Genomic DNA, 24,969 nt, shown 5'->3' on the forward strand with positions numbered 1-24,969 from the left:
CAAATAATATCTAAGCCCTTGGAAATACTGAATAATATCTTTAGAGATTACATATTACTCTGATTTTAAAGAAGTCTATCTAAAATATTGTTCATAGTACTAGCCATAAGTGTCATTTTCTAAATTTTATTTATAAAACATCTTTATAGTTTTATCTGTTAAATACAATGCTCCTTCTTCTTACAGCAAGTTGGAATTGACAGAGGTGATATACCGGACCTTTCACAGGTAAGTATATTGTTATAATACCAATTCACTGTCTACTATGTACCGCTAGGTGTGAAAGGTACAAGGTGAATAAGAATGAAGCCCCTGCTGTCTAAGGAGATCAGTGTAATATTTCTTGACAGATTTTAACATTTTCATATGTTGCTGCTGATTGTTCTAACGTTATGGCAGGATAAAATGATCTCAGCTTTTATATTGGTGGAGCTAACCATTACTATATTATTCCTTTAGTTTATTTGTTTTAAACTCTTTTTTTTCCCCATCATCATTGTCAAAAATAGAAAAAAGAACGAACTGAACTTGGAGAATGACATTTTTAAAAGAAATTTTTCACTGTACTATTGGTGGAAAATTATTTTATGCAGGATTTATTTTTCCTGTTTCAAACCTTCCACCTTGGCTGTTTGACTCAGGTAGAAGTATTAAATAGAATTAAACCTCAAAACTTGATATTGGATTTAAGAGAGCAGGCTTAATCCGTCTAAGTTTGAGTCTGGGGTGCGCCACTAGTTGGCTGTGTGATTTGGGGAAGTTACTCTATGCTTAAGTTTCATCATCTCTAAAATGGAGATGTTACAATACCTACCTCATAAGGTGGTTGAGGGGATTAAATGAGTTAGTACCTAAAAACGCTTAGAGCATTAAACACTTAATATTAGCTATTATTATATTTTTATCATCATCTTCTTCAAAACAATTCTAGGAAAGAAACTTTAAACCTGCAGGTTTTTTCTGTTTTTTTGTTTACTGAGTATTAAGAATGAAAGTACCTGGCATAAACTATCCTTTTAACACTTGTGTCAACTCTCTCCTTAATAGTCGACACCTTTTTTACCTTGTTTTAAATTGTTCTGGGATGTCTTTTAAACACCTCCTTGTTAATGGTTCTTATTGTGTTTCTCGGTACTCACTTGTTCTGATTCATCCCTTTGATCTCCAGGCTAAGAGTATGCATCAGGTCTAGTGTGGGTTATATGTAAATAAAAACACTCCTGCATATGTCCACATGAGATAAATTGACCTTATTAAGATTGAGCACATTATTGTGGGCTAAATGTGAGAAGAGTCATTGCTTGAACAATATGTAGTATAAACTGAGTTGACAATTTCAGATTCCCCATTACTTACCCCATTTGTCATGTCATCATCGCCTATCTTCTGTTTAAAAAGCATCAGCCTCAGGCCAGACTGTCCTTAAGTGTCTGTATTTTAATATTCATGATATTGTAAGTGGGTAGGGTTGGCCTGCCTCTGACCCTCTTTTCCTGTTCATTGATGATCTCTGAGTGATTGAGAAATTCAAAAGTGAACTAAAACGAAGCTGTTTATACTTTAGGGAAGATGGTGGTTATGGACAAGAGTAGAAATTTGAGATTATTTATTCTTTGTTATAAATTGCTGTTTTTAGGATGCAAAGTATCACATTTCCTTCACTCTTTGTAATGTGGGTTTAACTTTTAAAGGATAGCCAGTTACATTTAGAAAGGATTTTGGAATTAGTTTGTTATTACTTATCATAACTTGGTAGTTTAATACTTGTAAGCCACAGCTTAAACCCTTCAGAAAAAAGTAAACTACAGTTTAAATGACCACAGTTTTAATTTAGGCTTCTGTAGCACAGTAGTTATTATCTAGGTATTCAGGTCAGATATACCTTAGACCCTATGTTGGCACTGCTATGTGTCAGATATGTGATCTTGGACTGTCTTAGGTTGTTTATTTGTAAAATGCTCATACTAGTAGTGTCTTCCTCATAGAGTCTGTGATTACATACAAGGTAGCTAGCACAGTGCCTGTTGTGTTATAAGAGCTTTTTAAATGTTAAATGCTATCATCAACAACCTCATCATCTCTGACAGTAGCTCTTGGGACAGTGCTTTGCCTGTGGATTTAGCAAACATTTTGTTGGGATTGAGGGAGTGCATATGTGTTCTCAGTTCACTATAGAAGTCAGTGTTTCAATCTAATGTTTTTGGTTTTAATTGGTTTTCTACTATATCTGCTTGACAGAAAAAACAGAATGAAGGAAATTGTTCAAGTCATAATTTTTAGAGAAATTAGCTAGTATTGCATCTTCCAAATGTTTTTAGATCCCTGTAATCTAGAAACTTTGTGTCTCAAATCCTGAAGAATATTTAGGGTAAGTAAATGCCACTGATGCATTTGCTTCACTTAAAGATAGTGAATGATTCCTTCTCAGCTCACTGAAAATGTTTCCTTGTGAAAGTATTTAACTTATTGTATTAAGTTGAGGTTTGACATATAGCCTGAGAGTTTAAAAGCCAGTCTTCCTTTAAAAGAAAAATTGAGTAAATTTCTATTTCAATGAGGTTTGATAACTATAAACATTTATGTAATCAACACACCAAGATAAATCAATTCCATTGCCCCAATCCTCGTGTCTGCTTTTGGTCACTCCCTATCCTCTGCACACAAATCACTGTTTGATTTCTAATAGTGTGATTTTATCAGATCTTGAATTTAATATAAATAGGATCATGCAAGTATTTATTCTTGTATCCATTGTCTTTTGCTCATCAACGTGTTTTGAGATCTGTCCATGTTGTTGAATGTACCATTAATTCAAACTTCTTTATTGCTGAATAGTATTCCATTGTGTGAGTTTACCACAACTTTGTTTATCCATTATCCATGGGATGGACTTTTGGATTATTTGCACTTTTTTGCTGTTGTAAATCAAGCTACTTAAAACATTCTTGAACAAGTGTTTTCTTGCAGAGATAAGTTTTTGTCTTTTGGGTAAATAATTAGGGATGGAATTGGTTAATTAAGGTAGGGTATATTTAACTTTATAAAAAACATCCAGATCCTTTTTCATAGTGGATGTACTCCCACCAGCTTTGTACAAAAGTTGCACTTGTTCCATATCTTCACCAACATTTAATGTTGCTAGTCTGTTTAACTTCAGCCATTCTAGTGGGTAAGAAGTTGTATCTCATTGTGATTTTAATTTGCATTTCCTTGATGTTAGTCTTCAGTTTCATTTATCAGTAACCATTTGGAAATAATGTTTGGACACTTTCAATTACTCAGCAGCTACTTAAATACTAGCAACATGCTCAACAGTATGTCTAGCTTTTAGGAGTGTGTTTCTATTTAAAATTCAAATAAGTGAAATATAAAAAAAATTAAATACTTGTTTCATGTTTACATAGTCTTAGTTTTTATATTTTTCATTATGTTTATTATACCCCTTATTAGGTCATGCTTATGTGATGAAAATAATAGTGTCAAAAAAAATAATAGTGTCACTCTTAGGTGGCTAAAACTGTTAACTAGTTCATGAAGAACATACCTATTTATTTTTGTTGCTCTCATATGTTAGAAGATACTTGATTTATTTTAACCAATGGCCTAATTATCATGAAAGTCTTAATATTTGTACAATTTCAGGCCCCCAGCAGTCTTCTTGATGCTTTGGAACAACATTTAGCTTCCTTGGAAGGAAAGAAAATCAAAGATTCTACAGCTGCAAGCAGGTATATTATTCTTCATAAGGCAAAGAGCAGGCGTGATGTTTCCAATACAGTAGATGAATCCAGCTCAAGTTCCAAGTTACTTATCTTTATCTCGATTTGATCATTTATGAAATGGATTTAATAATAGTATCAATCTCATAGAGTTGTTGTCAAGGATTAAATGAGTTAATACATGGAAATTCTTGGAATAGTTCCTGATCTTCAATAAATGTCAGCATCTATTAAGATGATGACAGTGACTACTTGGTTTAGAATTGTATTCATAGTAGCAATATTTCTCTTAAAGATGTTAGTGCATTGATTCGTATGGGATTTTATAATTATGACATGCCTTTTTACAAATTTGATTAACCCTCATAACAGCCCTGTGAAGTGTGTAGTAGTAATTGTGGGACTCAAACCTAGGATGTCTGACATCACATTTCATCATCTCTCTTTAATGCCAGTTCATGGGGTTGATTATTGACATATTATATTTAAATCAGTCTATTAGACTTTGAGCTGATTTCCGAGACTAAGACCAGTTAAACTAGTAAGCTGAAAATAACATAGATCATCACGTATCAACCTTGTAACATGAGTTTTGTGTTGGGTAGTGACTTGAGTAATTTTCCTGTTTTCTTAGGAAGATTTCCTTTTAACAGTATGAAGAAAAAAATTTTATAAAGTGTAATGAGAAACCTTCCTTCTTTTTAGACTTTCTGATTGTTGTTTCAGACTTTTTTTTTTAGCAACAAAATTTTAAGTAATTTGTAAAGGAAAATGTTGTTACTGGTTTTTAATACTTTTTAATTCCAAATTTGCACTTTGAATTTTCTATTAAGTTTTTAGACATATAAGCCAAAATTATAAGGCCCAGTTATTTGAGAAAGTAATGAAAAAAATAGGTAGTTCCGGCACACCAATTTATATCATGGGTTTTTTTTTTTTTCATAAAATTTTGTTGGTTTCTTGCATTTCTGTCACAGCTATATTACTCTTGTCTTCTGAGTTGTATCTTTATATTGGCTCATTTATAAAATTGATTTTACATAAAATTTAAATTGTAGCTTTGCCACTTGTATGCTTAGAGTAGAAATGAATGGTGTCTGGTGTGTGATGAAAATGAATAAAGGTCACTGAGGAGTAGTACTTCAGGTTAGAATTCTCTGCCACATGCGTTTATTTTACCTAGAATTAACATTTGGGAATTTAATCTTGGGGTTTATGGCATGGATAAAGTTTTGATATAAGGGAAAGGAGGTGGCTTGCTGTGGATCTGCCAGTGAGAGATCATGCATTGTGCAGGTATAATATGTTTGAAAAAGAAATTCTAGCTTGGCAAAAGAATAGCAAGTAGGAGTGCCAGATGGACTGGTGATTGGAATGAAATTGATCTTCCTTTGGAGGAAGCTGTGGTCCTCTGGCAACAACATCTTTGGTTGTTATTATAAGGGAAACATACCTAGGCACTCATTCTTTATTATTGGTACTCATGTTCTAGTGTTCCTATAATAGTACTGCCAAAATGCAGGCTGTAAATTAGCAGAGAGTCATTTCCTTTGAGAAACTCAATAGTTTTTACCCATCAGGTTTTCCTGGGAGAACTGAGCTCTTTCCTAATTGCTTTGGTTCCCTCCGTTGGGACTTGGAAGACACAATATCCCTCACCTTTATTGTGAACCCTTTCCAAAGTCTAACACTTATATAAAAAGCGGTGAATGTGTGTGTAGATCAACTCATTGCTAGTAGTCGTTTAGGTCACAGGGTAGAATATCTCATTGAAGTACTGGTTTTGAGTCCGTAAGTTCAGTTCATAATTATAGCACCTATCCATGGCAAGGTTGCCACACCATTTTGTTACCAGGTTGTAATGTGAAATTTTTGGCAGAAAGCCAAATTATCTTTGTTTTATTGTCCTAGGGCAACAACACTTTCCAATGCAGTCTCTTCCCTGGCAAGCACTGGCCTGTCTCTTACCAAAGTGGATGAAAGGGAAAAGCAGGCAGCATTAGAGGAAGAACAGGCTCGTTTAAAAGCTTTAAAGGTAAGTATATATGTTCTTTTTATTTGGAAGAACAAGTATAGTTGTTGGTAAGGTAATTGGAACCTCGACGTAGACTAAGTATTTATTGCGTAGGTATCTGAGGCTGGCCCAGTGGTGTAGTAGTTAAGTTCACGTGCTCCACTTCGGTTGCCTGGGGTTCTCGGGTTTGGATCCTGGGCATGGACCTGCACACCGCCTATCAAGTCATGCTGTGGCGGGCGTTGAACCTGTAAAATAGAGGAGGATGGGCACAGATGTTAGCTCGGGCCCAATCTTCCTCAGCAAAAGGAGGAGGATTGGTGGCAGATGTTAGCTCAGGGCTAATATTCCTCAAAATAAGTAAATAAATAAATAATGTGTAGTTATCAAAATGGGGTGAAACTCAGTAGTCTAGTTTTTTATCCTGACATTGAATGACTGATAAAATAGTCAGAGAATACTTTTCTGCTATCAAAACAGAATTAGAAAATGCTTTTTTTGAGAGGCCATACAAACAAATCTGGTTTCTGGATTCCTTATGGTAGTTCCCTTTCTCAACAGGAACAGCGCCTAAAAGAACTTGCAAAGAAACCTCATACCTCTTTAACAACTGCAGCCTCTCCTGTGTCCACCTCTGCAGGGGGTATAATGACTGCACCAGCCATTGACATATTTTCTACCCCTAGTTCTTCTAACAGGTAGGTGGAGAGGTTAAAGATTAACTTTCAATACTTAGGTTTAAAGACTTCTAATAGAAATTTTATGAAGTTTTTCAAGTTTAGTTTGATTTATGATTTTATAATCATAAATTCACACAGAGGAAGTGGTGATAAATGGTGGTAGAGTTATAATAACTAAATATAAAATGTGAAGAATTTGAAATGAAAGATGGCTAAATTACAGATTTATGCTAATTGGAATGTAATGGGTTATCTCTGGGCAAACATTTTATTGTATAAAAATTGGTTATAATTAAACACATTTGTAAAGTGTGTAAGACCCCCCCCTTATATCTATATATGTATGTATGTGTGGATGATACATATTTCAGAATATCCTGTCATTGGATATTAAATGTCTTTTATATCTATTCCCTGGTGTTAAACTCAGTAATCTAGAACACAGTAAGAGTTTAGTTGCCAGATTTCTCTGGTATTGAAACCTACCAGACCAACTTGAATAATCTTCTTGCCTAATTTAGATTACTTAACAATGGAAATATAGTATTTCCAGGCAAATTAGAATAATTGGCTTTTTCTAAATCTGTTCTGTCTTTTAGGACAGAGTGATTTAAAGTAGAAATTTGGAAGTCAGATTATGATTTCAATCCTGCCTCTCTTATTTCTTAGTTGTCTTCCTTTCTAAACCTCAATTTCCAAATAAGATAATGTGTGGTATAGTTCAGTAGTTCTCAGTCTTTAGCAAGCATCAGAATAACCTGGAGGGTTTATTAAATCACAGATTTCTGAGCTCCCTATCCCCAGAGTTTCTGATTCACTAGGTGTGGAGTGAGGCCCAAGAATTTTTATTTCCAGCAGGCTCGCAGATGACTAGTATAGGATTTAGCACAGTGCTTATTATTAGCACATGGTGAATGCTGCCTACAGAGTGATAGGGTCTTTTTGTTTGCTTGTTCTCCTTTGATTTTATTGTTGTTGCTGTTTATTTTCTTAAATCATCCTTAAAAGGTCTTTCCTCCCACCTGCTGACTCCTGTCACAGCTCATTGTAACTTTCGCTAACCAACTGCTCCCCTGCTCCCTAAAGTCTTAGTGGATGTTTGTTGAATTTAGTTGTGTGTTTTTCTTTCAAATTTGGTGTTTTTTTGGTTGTTTTGTTTTTTGTAAGCTGTCTTCCTTAACCTGATAAAATAACATTGAATCTATTAAGTGTCAAGTTTTCCACTTGGGGGCCTTCGAAAGAAGTCTGTCTTAGGGGAGATAAATGGAAAAGAATGTTGAATGTTGAGGATGGAATAAATTATTAGATAATTAATTTGATTATGTTTTATTTCACTTAATACACTCAAAGTTTTTGCCTTTTTAATAATAATTGAAGGGAAGTCTTACAGCCTATTGGCAGAATGCTTGTTGCACATTCTGTATTTTTTCAAGCACTAAATGCATTTGTATTTTTATTTATCTACCTATAAAACTATTTTTTTACATCTAAAAGACGTCTTCAAAACTTTTGTTTTTGAGTAAGTATAAGTTGAAAATTGTGCTGCGATATACATACTGTCTCAATTTATGGGGGCTCTGGGATCTTTTTTTCAGTTGTTATCCTTAATCACATAAAAGTCTTGTGGTAAGAAATATATAAGTAGTGCCTCCCTAGTGTTGTGTAATGGGGTGGCTCTGTTATAAGTTCGTGTCATATATGCATGCATAATTTTTCCCCCGTATGGTTGATATGTTGTTTGGATATTGAAGCAGTTTAGTATTTTACTTTATAGGGGTATTGGTATTGCAAATGTAATTGAAGTTCTTTGAAGATTAAAAGTAAGAAAACAAATTCCTTAAAAAAATTAAAATTGCCATGATTCCTATTTCAGAATCATGTTGTTTGTGTTAATTCAATAAGGAAATCAGTATTTTCCTGGTAAAGTCATTGATCTTTTGCAGAAGGGCTTATTGCTGTGTGAATCCTGTGTAAACTTAAAATATGGTGCTTGAATATTTTTTCAGGCCTCCTTAGAAATATGCTGTTATATGAGGACGTGCAACTGTTATCCTGCTGAAAGTGTTCCTCCTATTGTGATTTACATTATTTGGGATTTCTTTTGCTTTTCTTTCTGATGTTTTTATTTATTGGGGCAGGAGAGGGGAGTGGCTAATGTAGTAAAGTTTACCTAATAAATAAATCATCTTTTCAAAATATCCTTCCAGCACATCAAAGCTACCAAATGATCTGCTTGATTTGCAACAGCCAACTTTTCACCCAGCTATACTTCCTATGTCAACTGCTTCTCAGGTAGCAAGTACATGGGGAGGTAAGCATTAATGAATTCTACTTCATATGCTGTATAGGCATCTCGCCTCCTGGTTCTTTGGTGCTTTACTTATTTGTATAGTTTTTGGTTATTCTGGGTATATGAGAACTTGAAAAATATTAAAATGACAGCAAAGTCATTTTGCCCCTTGAAGACATTTTCATTTATTTATAAATGTAAGTTTGGAATTTATGTTCGACCAAATTATGAAACAAAGTTTAATGAGGATGAAGAGGAAGGACCAATTGTATATGTATGAAATCATTCTTTCACTGTTGAATTTATATTCCATAATCAGAAAATACGTAACAGTTGTTTTGCTTTTGGTATAGAAAAAAACATTTACTTGCAGGAGAAAAAATTCGGTTAACTATATAATAAAGTTGTAATAAAACTCAGATGGTGTTATCAGACAGTGAGCTATATTTTGACCAGGGATGTCATGACAAACTTTGTGCTACTTGTGTTTAAAATGTTGATTTAATTCGGACCTATACGATTTTGGTATTCAAAGAATTTTCCCCTAGTACCAACAGGAATGTTTGCTGTTCTTGATTAGTTCCTTGGTCTTAAGGCGACCGTACTAGGGCCATGACCTGGCATCCTTGAAGGAGTCTGCCTGGTCCATGTCAATTTTTAAGCAATTTTGTTTAGACATTTAGTATATTTTCAAATTATTTGCTTTGGTTGGATTTGATGCCTTTGTTTGTTTATATACATGTAAGTATTACTTTACAAACACTCAAAAATTATTTAGGAAGGAAAGGAGATATTCTGAGAAAGGACACTGTCGAGACAACTGTGGAGAATGGCAAGCTACCTTAAAATTTATATTGGCTCACATGTAAAATCTAAATTGATTGATTTACCTCTCATAGTAAATATAAATTAATTGTTCACAGTGAGTTTTTATGGTATATGAATTAGACTTTTTTGTCTTTATTTTAATGACATAAGTTTTAAGAACTTTTTTGTTTTGTTAGTTTTTATATTTATTTCTTAAGGCTCTATTATGTATAATAGAAGGTAATCTCTGTGAAGGCAGGAGTTTTTAAATATTTTGTGCAGTTTATATCCCCAATGCATAGAACACTTCTTGACATTTAATAGGTATTTTGTAAATGTTTGTTGAAGGAGTGAGTGTTTTCTTTTTTTCTGGATAGTTTTTTCCTGGTGCACGATAGGGCAGAGAACAGGAACAATGAAGCACTAAAACCGTAGATTTTTAGACTAATTTTGTGAGCCATGATTTGATTGAAAAAACTAATTGACCCTGAAGGCTAGTTTAATTTTGCTAAATCTCAGGAGCTGGGAGTAAATTTCTAGAAATGATAAGGTAGTTTAAAGTCAATAAATATTTTAGAATTGTTTATCTGAATGAACTGTAGATAGGAAATTAAGATTAAAAAAGGAGTTTCTTAATATCCTAATAATAAGTCCTAATTTTAAGACTTTTAATCTGCCAAAATTTACATGCTTATTTTCTGCTTATTGTGAATTGCTTTAGAAAAGGTTAGTAGAATTAATATGACCATTTAAGCAGTTTTAGCTTACTTCCCTTTAAAAAAAAGGTTTTTCTAAAATTAAGGCTGAAAAGTTGTTTTTCTAAATAGATGAAAAATTTTACAGAAAACTTAATGAGAGGTAATGTAAAATTTCAGAACTGAGCTGTGAAATTGTTTTGTGTGGATGCTATGTCCACGTAATTCTAACAATGGCAAATTAAAGTTTCACTTGGAATTATTGAGCTCGTATATGAAGGCAGATAGGCTGTTACTGTGGGATTTTTAAGTAATTTTAAGTAATTTCAGCCTATAAGAATTATTATATGTTCTGTTAGAAGAAATATTTCATAGCAGTCTGTGTGTGAATACAGTGTGTTAGAATACATTTAGTCATGGGTGTTTTTTTTTATTTTTGGTTGTTTTGCTTTATGTACTATTTCCATCAAAATTTCCCCCATATTTTAACATTAGGCTTGCTATGTTCAAGTGAGACAGTTAGAAGCATTAAAAATATAAATCAAGTACAGTGGGAGCAGAGGCGATAGAAATTGACTACTATTTTTCCAAAAGCTTATCATATACAAGGAAATGAGGGTGATCTTTACTATGAACCCCTCAAATTAAGAAGAATTAAATCTTGTCTTGACTTTCATAAAAAGATATTTGGCTTCTGAGTTGGTAATAATTTTAGTTTTATTGGATAGCTGAAGAGTATTTTAAGCCAAGAACTTTGAATACTTTCTACAGTGTATTGTTCATATCCATGACATTCAGATTAAGATTTTTTACTTTAAAATTAGAGTTAGACTGAGATAAATAAATAAATCTTATCTAGATAAAGCTTTGATCATAATGGTAAATTCTTAAAGATTTTTTTAAAATTATTTACCTGAACATTTGAAATATGTACTATTTTACATCATGCTGCTTTTAAGCATGTGACAAAACAAAGGTAGGTATGATTTTTTGATAATTCTAAAATCTATTCTGCTTTGCTTCCTTTCGTTTGTTACACATGGATGTTATAACAGAGTTGGTATTTAATTTAGCACCACGGAGTTAAGGGGAAGTAAAGTTTGCATGTTTGTGTAAAAGGCATTTAAGATTCCACCTAAAAATGAAGTTGAAAGAGAACACAAGCTCTCTTGTTTCTCTCATTGCATTATTAATGAGCCTTTGATCTTTTCAAGAAATGGTCTGGAATCTAAACAAGTACTTGATGTTGAATACTAATATTTGAGAAGATTCAAGCTTTCGTCACTTTGAAAGCTGAGTTACAACAGATCTAAAAATATACCATGTTATCAGCTCAGTACACTGTTTTATATTTTAAGTAAAATTTCAAAATTTAATTCAGGCAAAAGATAATTACCTATTTTTGAAGTTTAATTTGCTTTACTCTCAGCTGGTATGAAACGACAACATTTTATGAAAAACTCAATTTTCTCTGTGTAAATGTAGGCATCAAGTATTTAGGACCTCAAGACTATAGTATGACTGGTGCTATTTTAATTTTAATTTTGGGGTTTTTTGGGAATTATTTTTCTATGACTCTTGTAACATAAAATTAAACTTTGAAATGAATAATGATAAAAATAATGGAAAAGCTATTTTTAAAAAACTTAAGGAATTGCCAGTCTTGTAAATAAAGTTTAAGTTGAAATAGCTGGAACATTATTAGTATTTTTTTATCTTTATGAATTCGTTTTTATTATTTATAGTATAGTATCCACCAGTAGATTAACATCGTCGAGATTGCCTGTAGTGTTTTGTCAATTAGATTTAAGAGCTGGTTTTTCTTATTGTCTGATTGACCTAAATACAGATGCTTTTGCACATCTTTCTGCATATTCTTCTCTGGAATGTTTCGTATATAGTATGATTGATATTAAGTGCTTAGGTAAAACAATATTGATCAATAGAACAGCGGATAACTAGTAACCTTTCCCAAACACGTCTTTTGTCATAAACCAATGAATTTGTTATAGAAATGTGTCCTTTTTTCAAATGACTTTTCTCATGGCTTCTTTTGCATGGGAAACTAGAGAGATATTTTGTGTTACCTTCTTGTACAACAAAGTATAGTGTACTTTAAAAACTCCATGCCACTATTAAATATTTAAAAATAGTACTTCTGACTGAACTGATCAACTCTCAACTTAATGTAGCTCCTTTCTTAGGCGGGAAGGAGTTAGAGTGGTCATCATTACATTTTTATTTTAGTACGGAAAACCAACTTCGTATATCTGACTGTTTTCTACTTTTTGTGCTGAATGATTTTTTCTGATTCTTTTCCCTCGTTCCATTTAATGAGGACTAGAGGAGTGGGAAAGATGTTAAACATTGATCCCTTTAAGTTTGAACAGTATGTCAGTGAATTTTGATAACACTAGTAGGACTTTATTTTATTCCCGTGAATTGCTGTTCCATAGGAATACTTAATTCCTCAAAGGTCTTATGTGATACAAAAATTAAAGTTTTTAAAAAAGATTTATTATATTTAAGTCAATAACCTCAATATTTTCTTTGTGTTTTCTTTTTTTAAGCAGTCGTAGGGTTTGTGAAACACTTGCCTTGAATTTATTGACTTTAAGGCAAGTGTGCCTATATCGTAGTGAATAAGCTGGTCCTTAGGCCACTACTGCCTTCTTACTGTTCCATCATACAGTCTTAGAGTAAAATACAGTGCTTAATATTGTATTCCCTAATGAGGGTCACGAGCTAGACTAGAGTAGACAAGAACAGGCTGCTGTTTGGAAGTACAAAAGAGTGTCTTCTCATATTTAGTTGTATTATGAGAAAAAATTATGACACTATATTTTTGCTGCTCTTTGTTTTTTCTTCTCCCCATTTACTTAAAGTGGGATGAATGGCTGTTAATCATTAGAATGACAGTTATCTTCAATGAGGTATAGGTACAGTAAATATCTGATTCTAAAATAATTTTAGATGTAGGATTTGATAATAGTACATATTTGGTACCATTCTACTAGGGAACAATACTTTTGTTATTTCTTTAGCAAATCATTTAAAGCCTGAATGATTTGGCTTTAAAACTCTTAGCTTAGCCTTCAAAGCTGTTCCCAGGCTACTAAATGGCCAGTCTTTTGTTTCTGTTCTTAATTTTGTTAAAATCTCTTTACCCATCCTTAGACCTTTTCTTCATCTTTCTTTTTTATTTCCCACCTCTGAACTTTTACAAGAGTTGTCTGCACATGTTAGAAACAGCTTTTTACCCCACACCCCCCCTTTTTTCTAAATTTTGCTTACACCACACATATATGAATCGTCTGTATCAATTATTTGAGTAACCATAGCTATGCCACCAAAGCCAGTACGCTCCCACCTAGGGCGGGGAACATGGTTCAGGGTGGGTGGCTCTTCATAGAAACATTTTGGTTGTTATTCTCTTTTTTAACTACCTGCCTTTTGGCTTCTGATGTTGGAGAGTAGACTCTCCTTACTATGCTCCTGTTGTTAATGGACAGACAAATGTTTTTTTTCTCAAGATTCATCTTAAAATATGTTAAATGTTTCTTCCATCTTGGTCATTAGGTATTTTTGCATTTAAGATTAATAAACAATAATATAGCTTCTACTTTTCACTTTGCGTCTTTTGACTAATTACAATACTAATTAATTTACTTCCTTTCTTCATTTTGCTGTAATGCACTTGGACTGCACAGATCCTTTCTCTGCTACTGTAGATGCTGTTGATGATGCCATTCCAAGCTTAAATCCTTTCCTCACAAAAAGTAGTGGTGATGTTCACCTTCCCATTTCTTCAGATGTATCTACTTTTACTACTAGGACACCTACTCATGAAATGTTTGTTGGTAAAGTACCATTTAACCTTTCTTTCCAATTAATGTTTATACTGCCTAAGTATTTTTTACTTATCCATTAAGTATTTTTAAAGCACTGCAATAATAACTTTGGATTTTAGTATCAAATTTTAAAATAAACTAAATGCGATAATGTAGTGAGGTTTTTAAATTGACACTAGTATCCCTAATTTATTTCACACAAGTTCTTAGGAAGGAAAATTTCTTTTGCAGTTGGATTTTTGTTTTAGTGTTTTGTTCTCTATCATGTTATAGTGCAATACTCAAGCTGTCTAGCATCAGTGCTGCATCCTGCTTATTAGTTCAGAGTTGGTAATTAGAAGAGTTGGTTGAAGAGTAACATCTCTTAAACTTAACGTGTTTGTGTGTGCTTATATTTTCCCTCTGTGCTTGGGAGAGAGGGTGCTTATCTCTCTTAGTAGCTAAGTCTTTTTTTTTTTTTTTTAGCTGTGAATAGTACAATTTTACATTGTCTGAAATCCACACATACCCTTTGTGCCATTCTTAAGGATCTCACTACGTCGTTAGCCTAAGATAAATGGAAAGTAGAAAATGAAAAGCAACTTGACTGAATAGCCTTTAACTGTGGTATAAAAATCCATAAAATGGCCAAATTTCACGCCAAAGTTATACAAGAAGAGTGAGTTTTTAAGTCTATATTAAAATGAAATAAATGTTTTTGAATCCTGCTAAAAAGATGCTAAACCCTCCTTAAAAGATAGTGAAATTGCTTTCTATTGAATTCAAAGAAACAGCTCAAGGTGGCGAAAACTTAAATCTTTAAACAAAGCAACTTGCAGAAAGTCATTTGTGTACCCTAAATAGATCATGTGGCCACATTTTAAGTATTCTGTTAAATATATCTGACAGAAGGAGGAAGGGAGGTGATGAGAAAGCAATAGCTGCAGATTTGAGAAAGTTCCAAGGCAGGTGCTCTAGTTAGAGACAACTAGTCTAATTGCTCCAAAGTGTAATTATTGATTGCATTAATTCCTTCATGTCATTGTAATACATTAAAAACTATATAAAAGGTGGTTGAAACTAAATTTCACATTTTGTTACTCTTCAGAAAATTTGTCAGATTGAGTACCTTATTTGTTTGATAATGAGTGCTTACCAGAATTATCCTTGGAGTGTTTTGTTTGTTTGTTTTTCAAACTTGTATTTTCTTTATAGTTACTGAATATGAACTAGTATATGTTTGTCAGTTGCCTTGATATGAAACAGATATGTCTTTGCTTTGGGGCTTTATAGTATTTCTATCTTTTAGGTCAGAGTAGTGCAGGGGCTTCAGGCTGTCACATCTGTATTCACTGAAGAGGGACGAATGGAGGGCAGTAACCTTAAGTACTAAAGGTTGTAGCTGTTTCACATTCAAACAGAAGCAGAGTAAAAGTATGTAAAAACTGCTGTGAATGGATTACTTTATTATTTTGGCTTCTCAAAGAAAGTCTGTAACAAGAGGAATATACTAGATGTCGTTTTCCTAATGTTTCTTAAGTTTTAAGCCTGTGGGTTGAGGTAAGAGGAAGACCAGAAACCAAAGCAGATTAGTAAAGTTGATGGCCATATATTCCAAGGTGAGTAGGTGCATTTAAAGATGAAAATCATAGAATTGGTGATTTAGAACTTGCAAAAACCTCTAGACAATGTTTGGTCCAGCTCTTAACTGTCATACTGGTAAGAGAATATTATTACCATTTTAGGGATGGATCAGTCGAGTCTCAGAAAAGTTAAATGGTAAGATAACCCAGCTAGTTAGTGAGAGCAAAGCCTGAAGCAGGAGACCTGCAGCTTTGTTCTGCAATGCTCTTTCCCTTATGGCAGCACAGACTTTTCATTTAAACACTTATTTTCATTTAAACCCTTTTCTGAGGGTATTATGAAGTACAATTGTGTGTTGCTTAACAATGGGCATCTGTTCTAAGAAATGCATTGTTAGGTGATTTTGTCGTAATGTGAACATCATAGAGTGTACTTACACAGAGCTGGATGGTTTAGCCTACTACACACTTATGCTATATGATACTAATCTTATGGGATCACCATTGTGTATGTGGTCCATCGTTGGCCAAAACGTCATGTGGTGCATGACTGTATACTTTTTAAAAAAAATCACATCTACTAAGTTTTGTCATTAGAGAGAAAAAACTTACTGATAAATACTCATTTTTTTAATTAAAATGAATATAGAACGGGATATTAAAAACCACTGTGTCAACCATTAGGCATTAGTCTAGAACAAGGATCTGCAAACTTTTTCTTGGAAACTCGGATTGTAAATATTTTTGGTTCATGAGCCACACAATCTCTGTTGCAGCTACTCAACTTCAACATTATAGCATGAAAGCGACCATAGATAATACAAAAACATGAGCTTGACTGTCTTCCAATAAAATTTTATTTTCAAAGACATGCACCTATAGTTTGCTGATGCCTGTCCTGGAAAAGGCTTTTTAATAAGAATCTTTCAATCCAAGTTAAAAGTTCCTCAGAAGTAGGGTTGTATAATAAAAATTCCAGAAGTTTCTTACTCAGAGCAGTAAGAGTGTGAAAGGAACACCCAAGGTGTGCCATTCCTAGAGCTGCATTGTCTAATGAGCTGCTGGCTACATGTCGTCATTTAAACTTTAAAATTAAATCTTAGATAAAATTAGTGTTTTATTTCCTCAGTTGTACTATCCACGTTTCCATTACTCAGTGCTGCATGTGATTAACAGCTACCGTATTGTACAGGGCAGATTTATAGAACATTTCTGTTATTAGAAGCTTTTGTTGGATAGCGCTGCTCCAAAAAAGTGGTCAGCAAACTTTCTGTGAAAAGAGCCAGAGAGTAAATATTTCAGGCTTTGCAGGATACATAAAATCTCTGTTGTACATTCTTCTTCTCTATTTCCTTTCCCTCCTTTTCCTTTCCTTTCTTTCATTTTTTTAAAATTACCATTTAAAAATGTAAAAACCATTTTTAGCTCTCATGGCCCTATAAAAATATGCCACAGGCTGTAGTTTGCCAACCCCTGCTCTATAGGATTAAGAACGACCCAGAGAAACCAGAGAATAGCTATGTAGATAGACCTCCAACCCTTCGAGAGGAGGACATTGATCTGATGATGTGATGCTCAGTGTACTAGGTAGCTAGTCCTCATGAAAGCTTCAAGAACAGAGTCGTAAATCAAGGAGAGTAGCTTGTGGTCCCAACCGTGCCTCATCTGTGACCTTGTCCAGGCCTGCTTTCTTGTCTATAAAAGAAGATATTAGAAGACAGCTTAATATTGGCTAAAAAGCCTACTGCTTCATATTCTTTATCTGAAGAGATGCACTGTTGATTATTCTTTAAAATTTCTTGTGAATATAATATATACATATTCAAATAGAGTACTCATAATGGAGCCTCAAGTGCTTTTTTCAGTAAGTTGTAATTTGAAGAACCCCAAGTGCTTGGACTCCTGTGTTTTGTTTGTTTTTGATTATTCCATTCCACTCTTATCTGTCCTCCTCGTTTTTCTTTCTTTTTTTTTTCTTTTTTTGTTTTTCCCCCTTTGTATACCTTGTCAGATTCTTTTTGTGGCACTCAAGCTTATTCTAATACTACCCTATGTGCCATGACCTTTCTAGTGTAGCTGATTTGTTTGGAGGTAGGTAACGATATCTCTAAAATTTTCAATTTATTTATGCAAGAGCTGTTTCTTTTTGTTGTTTTCCTTAAAATAAGTGGTTTTTTTTGAAGTTTGGTAAGAAAAAGATACTTGCTTTTGATGAACAGATCATTTTTTGTTTTCTTTGTTTTGTGAATGGATGCATGTCATCTTCTTACTTTAATCCATACTCAAAACTTTCAAATTTTCAGAAGAATTTATAGCATTTTAGTATTACAAGCTTATGGAATTTGAAGATCTTTGTGTAGATGTTAGTGATAGAGCAGTAGTTATTTTGACTTAGCAGTTGTGGCATAGGTGTAGGGAGACTACTGGGAAGAAGTGAGCTTTTCCAGTGCTATACAAAGGCCGTGGAAATGGGAAGCAGTTTCCAGGGAGGCATGGCCAATTTGATAATCTTCTGTGTCTTTCCAAATATATTTTAGGCCAGTGTAGCAGCAATAAAACTTCAAAATCCAGCTGATTTTTTTTGTGCATGGGAGTTGATTACCCTAATAAAGTTGGCATTAAAAAGTAGGTTTGACACAACTAAAGAATTGAGGTTCTTGACTGGCAGTAAGAAACGGATGTGGTTAAAAGTATTTAAAAATGGATTTTATGAGGGTATTTGATGGAAAGAATATGTTTGGAATCCAGTGAACTTAGGTTTGCATTCCAGTTCAACTTATTTGCTTGTGTGACTTTAAGCAAGTATTTAACCTTTCTAAGCCTATGAAAATTGGGATGATAATGTCTTAGAGGATAGGTTTACATATGACTGTGTAGCATTAGTGCTATGCCTGACATAGAGAATTCTCATTAAAATTACTGCTATTAAAAACCATTTTGTGTATGCAGATCATTTCATACCTGGAATGTATTTCTTACCTAAATTATTATTTAATCATCAGATACAATCTTGAACACGGATTATTTTTGCATTGCTTTTGGATTTTAAAATTGCCAACGGTTGTTCACTTTTTTAGCCCAGCATTTGCTATGAAAAGCTTGAGAAGTTTATAAAACTTAAATAGTCCTGGTGAATAGATACAATTAATTATTATAGGTATAATAATAAAAATTTATTTTTATACCTACTAGTTTATGTAAGATGGAATACCTAGGATGAACTGAAAACCCCTAATTCATTCCAAAATCAAACAAATTGAGGTGTTTGAGTCTTAGTTCCGCCACTTAGTACATCTTTGACCGTGGGCAAGTTGTTTGATCTCTTAGTGTCCTCATCTGTAAAATGAGGATAATAATAACTATCTCATTGCTTGTTGTGAGGTTTAAATAGTACCCTGTTTATAAAGCCCTTGTGTAGTGTTTAATAGGATTTAATAAATATTAGCAGTTACTTTCATAAAAATGTATGAGGCCTAATTTATTACAAACTACCACCACAATCCATTAATAAACCAGCTAGTTTTTCTTAAAGGTGTTTGGAATTCCTTTCTTTCCCCAAAGCTTGTTCATTTTGTACCTTTTCAGTTAATTTATTCTTGTCGTCTTGAGATTTGCCCTGCAGGGCAGTGGTTTCTACATGTTAATCTTTGAACTGGTGCTGGTCAGTGACAGTTTTTTCACTGGGCCATGGTGAAATGAAAGAGTAGGCAGTTCAATGTAGTGATTACTTCATAAGTGAACCTGAACTCTGGAAAGCCTGTTAATCTTTTTTGTGTGTGTGTCCCCACAATTTCCCTTTTGAAATGGTGGTATCAGTTTTGTACCTTTGTTTTAAGTAACTTTTAAAGATTAAAGGTTGACAATCCTGACACTGTCCCAAAAAGTAATTCGAGGACAAAAGGCCATTATAGTTGATGATGTGCTTTGAAATGATAGTGCAGAGCTCTTACCTAGAAGGTGTGTATGTTACAAGCATTCCTTAATTCCTTAAAAGATTGTTACCTTGCTTACTTCCTTGGTAGCCAGTCAGCTATTACAATTTATGAAAAATTTTCTTTCTGCTTTTTTCTTTTGTCTGTGTAGAGACTTTTTAAATTTGAGGTACTAGCTCTGGATTACTTTATATCCTTTCAAACCTTTTATACTTTTAGGTAATAATATGGTAATTTCACAGATTGGTGCCCCCAGGGACCTCAGGAGATGGCTCCTGGCTTTACAGAAAGTAATGAAGTTGTTTTTGTATTACTATAAAGGATAGGCATATCTCTGATATCAACCAAATTCTAGAAAGCTGGGACAACATAGCAGGAGAAAATAGGAATTTGATATACTATCCTAGTTATAAATTATTGTTCCATGTATTTTCTAAAGTTTAGTGATACTGTAGCTAAGATATTCTTTCCAGAATGATTTAAAGAACAGTATGTATGCTTCTTACACTGTGATAGTAGCGTGGACAAATAATTAAGTATGATAGATTTTTGTCTTTCTTGAGTGGATACATTGGTTCTTTTTGTAAGGAATTATAAGAAGAACCAGTAAGCCCATGGTGTGATTCTTAAACAGCTTGTACCTTTTAAAATGCTGTTAAATTGGTAAGTCTAGAATTCTAGGAAGCTTTTGAGGAGTGGTTAGATTTATATACTAAATTATCTTGTATTTTGATAGTGTTCGTGTTCTCATTGTATGGCCAGTATCTTTGAGTTGAGTATTTTAAGGGTTATGTAATTATGGGATAATATCAGTCTGGTACATTCTTAAAAATTTGTGCCGTGCAGAATATTCATACTATGGTGTAAAATGCTACTTTTAAAATAGTATCATTGATGTGGACTAGCCTGTATGAGTCATTGTTAATAATCAGTCATTGCTTTCTGGCTTCTCTGTCTTTGAGGACCTTCTTGGACTTCTCACCAAATCTTGTCCTACTTTTTACGGTTTTTTCTTAAGATTGGTCTTTTTAGTACAATATCATTGTACTTCTTGATATCTTGGTGGTGTATATTAAGAATTCAAAGTGAGATTCTGACCAACTGAAAGTCCATTAGCAGAAACTTGAGAAAGGAAGAGAGAGAGCCTATGTTTAGGACTCAGAAGTTTAACTTCTCCCTAATGATATAGTTATTAATCCTCTAATATCAGATTTTTTATTTTTAACATTCTGACTTTTTGGAATTTAGAGGTGGAAGAGAACTTAGTAGCCATTTATTACTGCCTTCTCAAAGTGAAAGAATTCCTTCTTTGTGATCCTTGCTGGACCATTCCCTACTTGGATATATACTCAGTGATTGAAATCTCCCCGAGTCATGTGACAGCCCTCATATTTTTAAATGTTTTTCTTTTCAGCCCCTAGAAATTCAGAACTTCACCTCACAAAAATACAACCTCACACAGTTGAAAATCTTACCTTTGTTACCTCAGCATAGTCTGGTTTCAGAGACATGAGCTGGGTGTCTTTTGGCTTAATACCACTAACATCAGTGTAACACAAGACAGGAAAGAGTAAGGTTTCCTGTGTATGTTGTGAAATTTCAGACTAGAGTTAGATAAATTAGGGTGTTTGATTGTATGCTTGTCAGCTCCACCATTGGAAGTAGTAAGTTGAAGTTAGAGGGTATTTGGGAGTTGAAAATGGTGTTGTTTCTTTGGTATTCAAAAAGCATCTGGCCACAAGGGGAAACGTAAGGATTAGTGGGTTGTACTTTCAAAATCCAGTCATTTCTCAAATGAACTTAGACCATATAGCTTTTGATTAACCATTGAAGGAAGGAAGAGAGAGAGAAAGGAAGGAGAGACAAATATGGAAGGTGAGTAGGTAGAGGAAGAAAGACTCTTGGGGGTACTAAGTAAATACATATTTTTTTAAAGCACCATAGAATACTTATTTCATTCCCAAATGATCCCTTACATTGTGTATATATTTTGCCTCGTGTAAAATTCTGGAATTTGAGATGTGTTCAGCTTTTTAATCATCAGCAGCATATAAAATTAAAGTAAAAAATAAGTGAAGATTTTATTTGTGATATAACTATTAGTTCAACTTCAGTTGCTTTTTTGTTAGTTTTCTTTGTGAGTGAGATGATTTTGTTATGGAAAATGTAATCACCACACAAAGATGTGGTAGTGTAAGAAATATTTTTCTCGAAGGGTTTGCTTTGTTTTTGTTGTGGAATTTATTGTTTTTTCCATTCTGTTGTCATCGTTATTAAAGAGCTGTAAATGTAGGGTTATTAAAGAATTGAGCTTTTTTCCATTTTGGTTTTTCTTAGGATTCACTCCTTCTCCAGTTGCACAGCCACATCCTTCAGCTGGCCTTAATGTTGACTTTGAATCTGTGTTTGGAAATAAATCTACCAATGTTATTGTAGATTCTGGGGGTAAGAAAATATTGTTTTATTAAGATTACTATAATAGTCTAATTTAGATTCTGTGTAAGGACAGATAATGTTCCTTTTAACATGTGTAAATAGATTAGAGTAGCCAAAGAAGTTGTCCCTCCTTCTCCAACCACTAGATGGGAACTTCAAGGGACTATTAACTGTTATCCTTTTCTTAGTGGCAGTTTTGACTCTGAGAAGATTTTGTTTCTCCCAGAGCTAAATAAGAGAGGGGAAAAAAAGATTTTGCTCGGATTAGACTAAGTTGCTAGTGACTGTGTGAAGATGTAACCTTTTAGTCATTTGTTTTTCTTTTTTTTTTCTTTTTTCTTTTGTTTTGCTGAGGAAGATTTGCCCTGAGCTAACATCTGTTGCCAATCTTCCTCTTTTTGCTTGAGGAAGATTTGCCCTCAGCTAACATCTGTGCCAGTCTTCCTCTATTTTGTATGTGGGACACCATCACAGCAAGGCCACCAACGAGTGGTATAGGTCCATGCCTGGGTACCGAACCTGCGCTGCTGAAGTGAAGTGTGTTGAATTTAACCAGTAGGCCATGGGGCCAGCCCCTAGTCATTTCCATTTTTGCCTTTACTGAAATGAAATTGGCTTTTTTGAAAATTACGAAAATAGAACCTGTCGTGCCTTGACTTGTTGAGGTAAATAGCTAGAATGTATTAAATATCAGAGCTTTGGGTGCAGGGACTTTTTGTTGTTTTGAGGATAATTCTTACTATAGTATGCTTGTCCATTTGTCTTCAAACAACTTTATAAATCTGTAGAGCCAGCTTTCCACTTAAATGATTCCATTTAATATCTTGATGTTTTGAAGTTTGTAAAGAGTGAGTTCCTATAAGAGTGACAATTCTGGTCTTACCAGGGGGTGGCCTTTGATTTTGGTTAGTAATTAAATTCAAACCTTTTAAAGAAATGTATTGAGGTATTCTTAATTTTAGAATATGCAATTAATTATCCAAAAAGTATAAGAAGCAAGCTTATAAAGAATGTGTATAGACTAAGAGGTTTTTTTTTTCTGTGCACTAATAAGGTTTATATTATATTTTTTGCTGCATTTGACTTTTTCCTTTTGAGTTTGTTTTGCTGGAAAAAAGGATAAAGGACATAGAGACCAATTGTTCATATTTCATGCACCACCATTTTTGGTGACTCTCTTTTTCAGATTCTCTAGTATTCCTAGATTATGCTATTGAGTCCTTTAGTGGGTTTGTTTGATTGGATTTGCTTTCCCTTCTGCACTTTGGTAGAGAACCTTAAGGGATTTTATTTTATTTTCCAAGCATTGTTCTAGTTTACTAGATGGTTTAATGCAATTGGAGTATAGTTTAGCAATTTCTTAGGTATAATTTAGGTTAGCTGGTTTTAGACAGAAGAGAAAAGATAATTTAATGGTTCATTTTCACTTGCTTCTGATGTACTGTTTTACATATACCTTACATTCTCCACTTTGAAGAGTATAAAAAACTCTATAAAATATTATTTCTTAAAAGAAATGTTTTTCAAAGTTACAGAGATGTATTTTTTACCTATATTGCTTTGGGTGCAAGCAAGTCTTCAGAAAATTTTGTCAGGTGAGAGAGAGAACTACATTCCATTCCCTTCTCTCTCACAACTTTGAAATAAGAATAGTTTACTTGACTACTTCTTTCCTCATCCCCTTTAACGTTAATGTAGTTTTGTCATAAAATAAGACAAATGATTTCTCTCAAAGCAAATACAGCCTTCTCAGTCAGTTCGCTTCTAAATGGTGAGTTTCTCCTTTTCCCATTTAAGAGTATTTTTTACTGCCCATCTTTTGGGAGGAATATTGCAGTAAACAAACAAGGAGAAAAGGCAGAGATTTCCTTTAGAGAGCTGTAGCACCGTAAAGTTCCTTACAAATCCTATTTCGTCTGTTTGTAACTTTAAGGCTTTGATGAACTAGGTGGACTTCTCAAACCAACAGTGGCCTCTCAGAACCAGAGTCTTCCTGTTGCCAAACTCCCACCTAACAAGTTAGTATCTGATGACTTGGATTCATCCTTAGCCAACCTTGTGGGTAGTAAGTATTCTTTGGATTCTTTAATCTTCTTTAAAATAAGCTGTTTTATAAAAGTGAGTATAGTTTTTAACTGCTTTCTTTTTTTCTCCTGTTCTAGATCTTGGCATTGGAAATGGAACCACTAAGAAGTGAGTGTTTTATTTGTATTCTTCCCCATGTGCCATTTAGGGTTGAGTTGGCTTTTACCTGGGAAGTATGTATAGAGATGTCACCTGCATCTTAAATGCTCTGTTCAATCTAAATATATAGTAAAGAAACTTCAGAATTACAGGTGTTTAATATTCTCACTTACGTTTATTTAAAGTGATGTAAATTGGAGTCAGCCTGGTGAAAAGAAGCTAACTGGAGGATCTAACTGGCAACCAAAGGTTGCCCCAACAACTGCTTGGAATGCTGCAACAATGGTGAGTTGAAAAAGCTCATGATATACTAACATGAATGTGTCAGGTCACTGTGTAACATGAAAATGTTTTTAAAGTGATAGGCATAAATGGAAAGACTGTTAACAGAGTTTTAGAAATAGGAGTAATTTGTATTTCTTTAAAGGAAGCTTAGTTGACTATATTTGCCAGGTACATTTTAGTAACATTTATTTAGAGGTTATTTTGTGCCAGGCATTATTCTAATAAATAATATGTAATTTTACTTTTAATCCTCAAATTAACCTTATGTGGTAGTAACTGTTATTGTCCCTGTTTTACAGATGAGGAAATGGAGACACACTTATTAAGTAAAATGCCCAGGATCACAGAGTTATGTGACTGGGTGGGTTTTTAGAACCCAGGCAGCCTAACCTCAGAGTATATGCTCTTAATCACTCCTCTCTACTGCTGGTCTCAAATATATTATTCATTCATCTAGAATATAAAATCTTTCATTTTTTTCTGATCTTACCATTGGTAAAGAAACTGTACTTTA

General features: G+C 33.7%; 1 protein-coding gene across 26 annotated transcripts in view; it reads left to right on the top strand.

The window, feature by feature from the left end:
- PICALM (phosphatidylinositol binding clathrin assembly protein) overlaps nucleotides 1-24,969 on the top strand; it is a 103,546-nt gene that overhangs the window by 58,070 nt on the left and 20,507 nt on the right. For 8 of the 26 annotated variants that reach the window (XM_070625727.1, XM_070625725.1, XM_070625729.1 and 5 more), the window contains exons 8-16: nucleotides 187-228; nucleotides 3,643-3,728; nucleotides 5,631-5,754; nucleotides 6,295-6,431; nucleotides 8,621-8,724; nucleotides 21,888-21,995; nucleotides 23,920-24,051; nucleotides 24,149-24,179; nucleotides 24,356-24,455. In XM_070625727.1, coding sequence (XP_070481828.1) covers nucleotides 187-228; nucleotides 3,643-3,728; nucleotides 5,631-5,754; nucleotides 6,295-6,431; nucleotides 8,621-8,724; nucleotides 21,888-21,995; nucleotides 23,920-24,051; nucleotides 24,149-24,179; nucleotides 24,356-24,455 — 864 coding nt within the window. Of the gene's footprint in view, nucleotides 1-186; nucleotides 229-3,642; nucleotides 3,729-5,630; nucleotides 5,755-6,294; nucleotides 6,432-8,620; nucleotides 8,725-13,915; nucleotides 14,066-21,887; nucleotides 21,996-23,919; nucleotides 24,052-24,148; nucleotides 24,180-24,355; nucleotides 24,456-24,969 lie in introns of all 26 variants that reach the window. The other 18 variants (XM_070625724.1, XM_070625719.1, XM_070625710.1 and 15 more) reach the window with 3 other exon arrangements.

Source organism: Equus przewalskii, chromosome 6 (genome assembly GCF_037783145.1).
Source record: "Equus przewalskii isolate Varuska chromosome 6, EquPr2, whole genome shotgun sequence".
Lineage (NCBI taxonomy): Eukaryota > Metazoa > Chordata > Mammalia > Perissodactyla > Equidae > Equus > Equus przewalskii.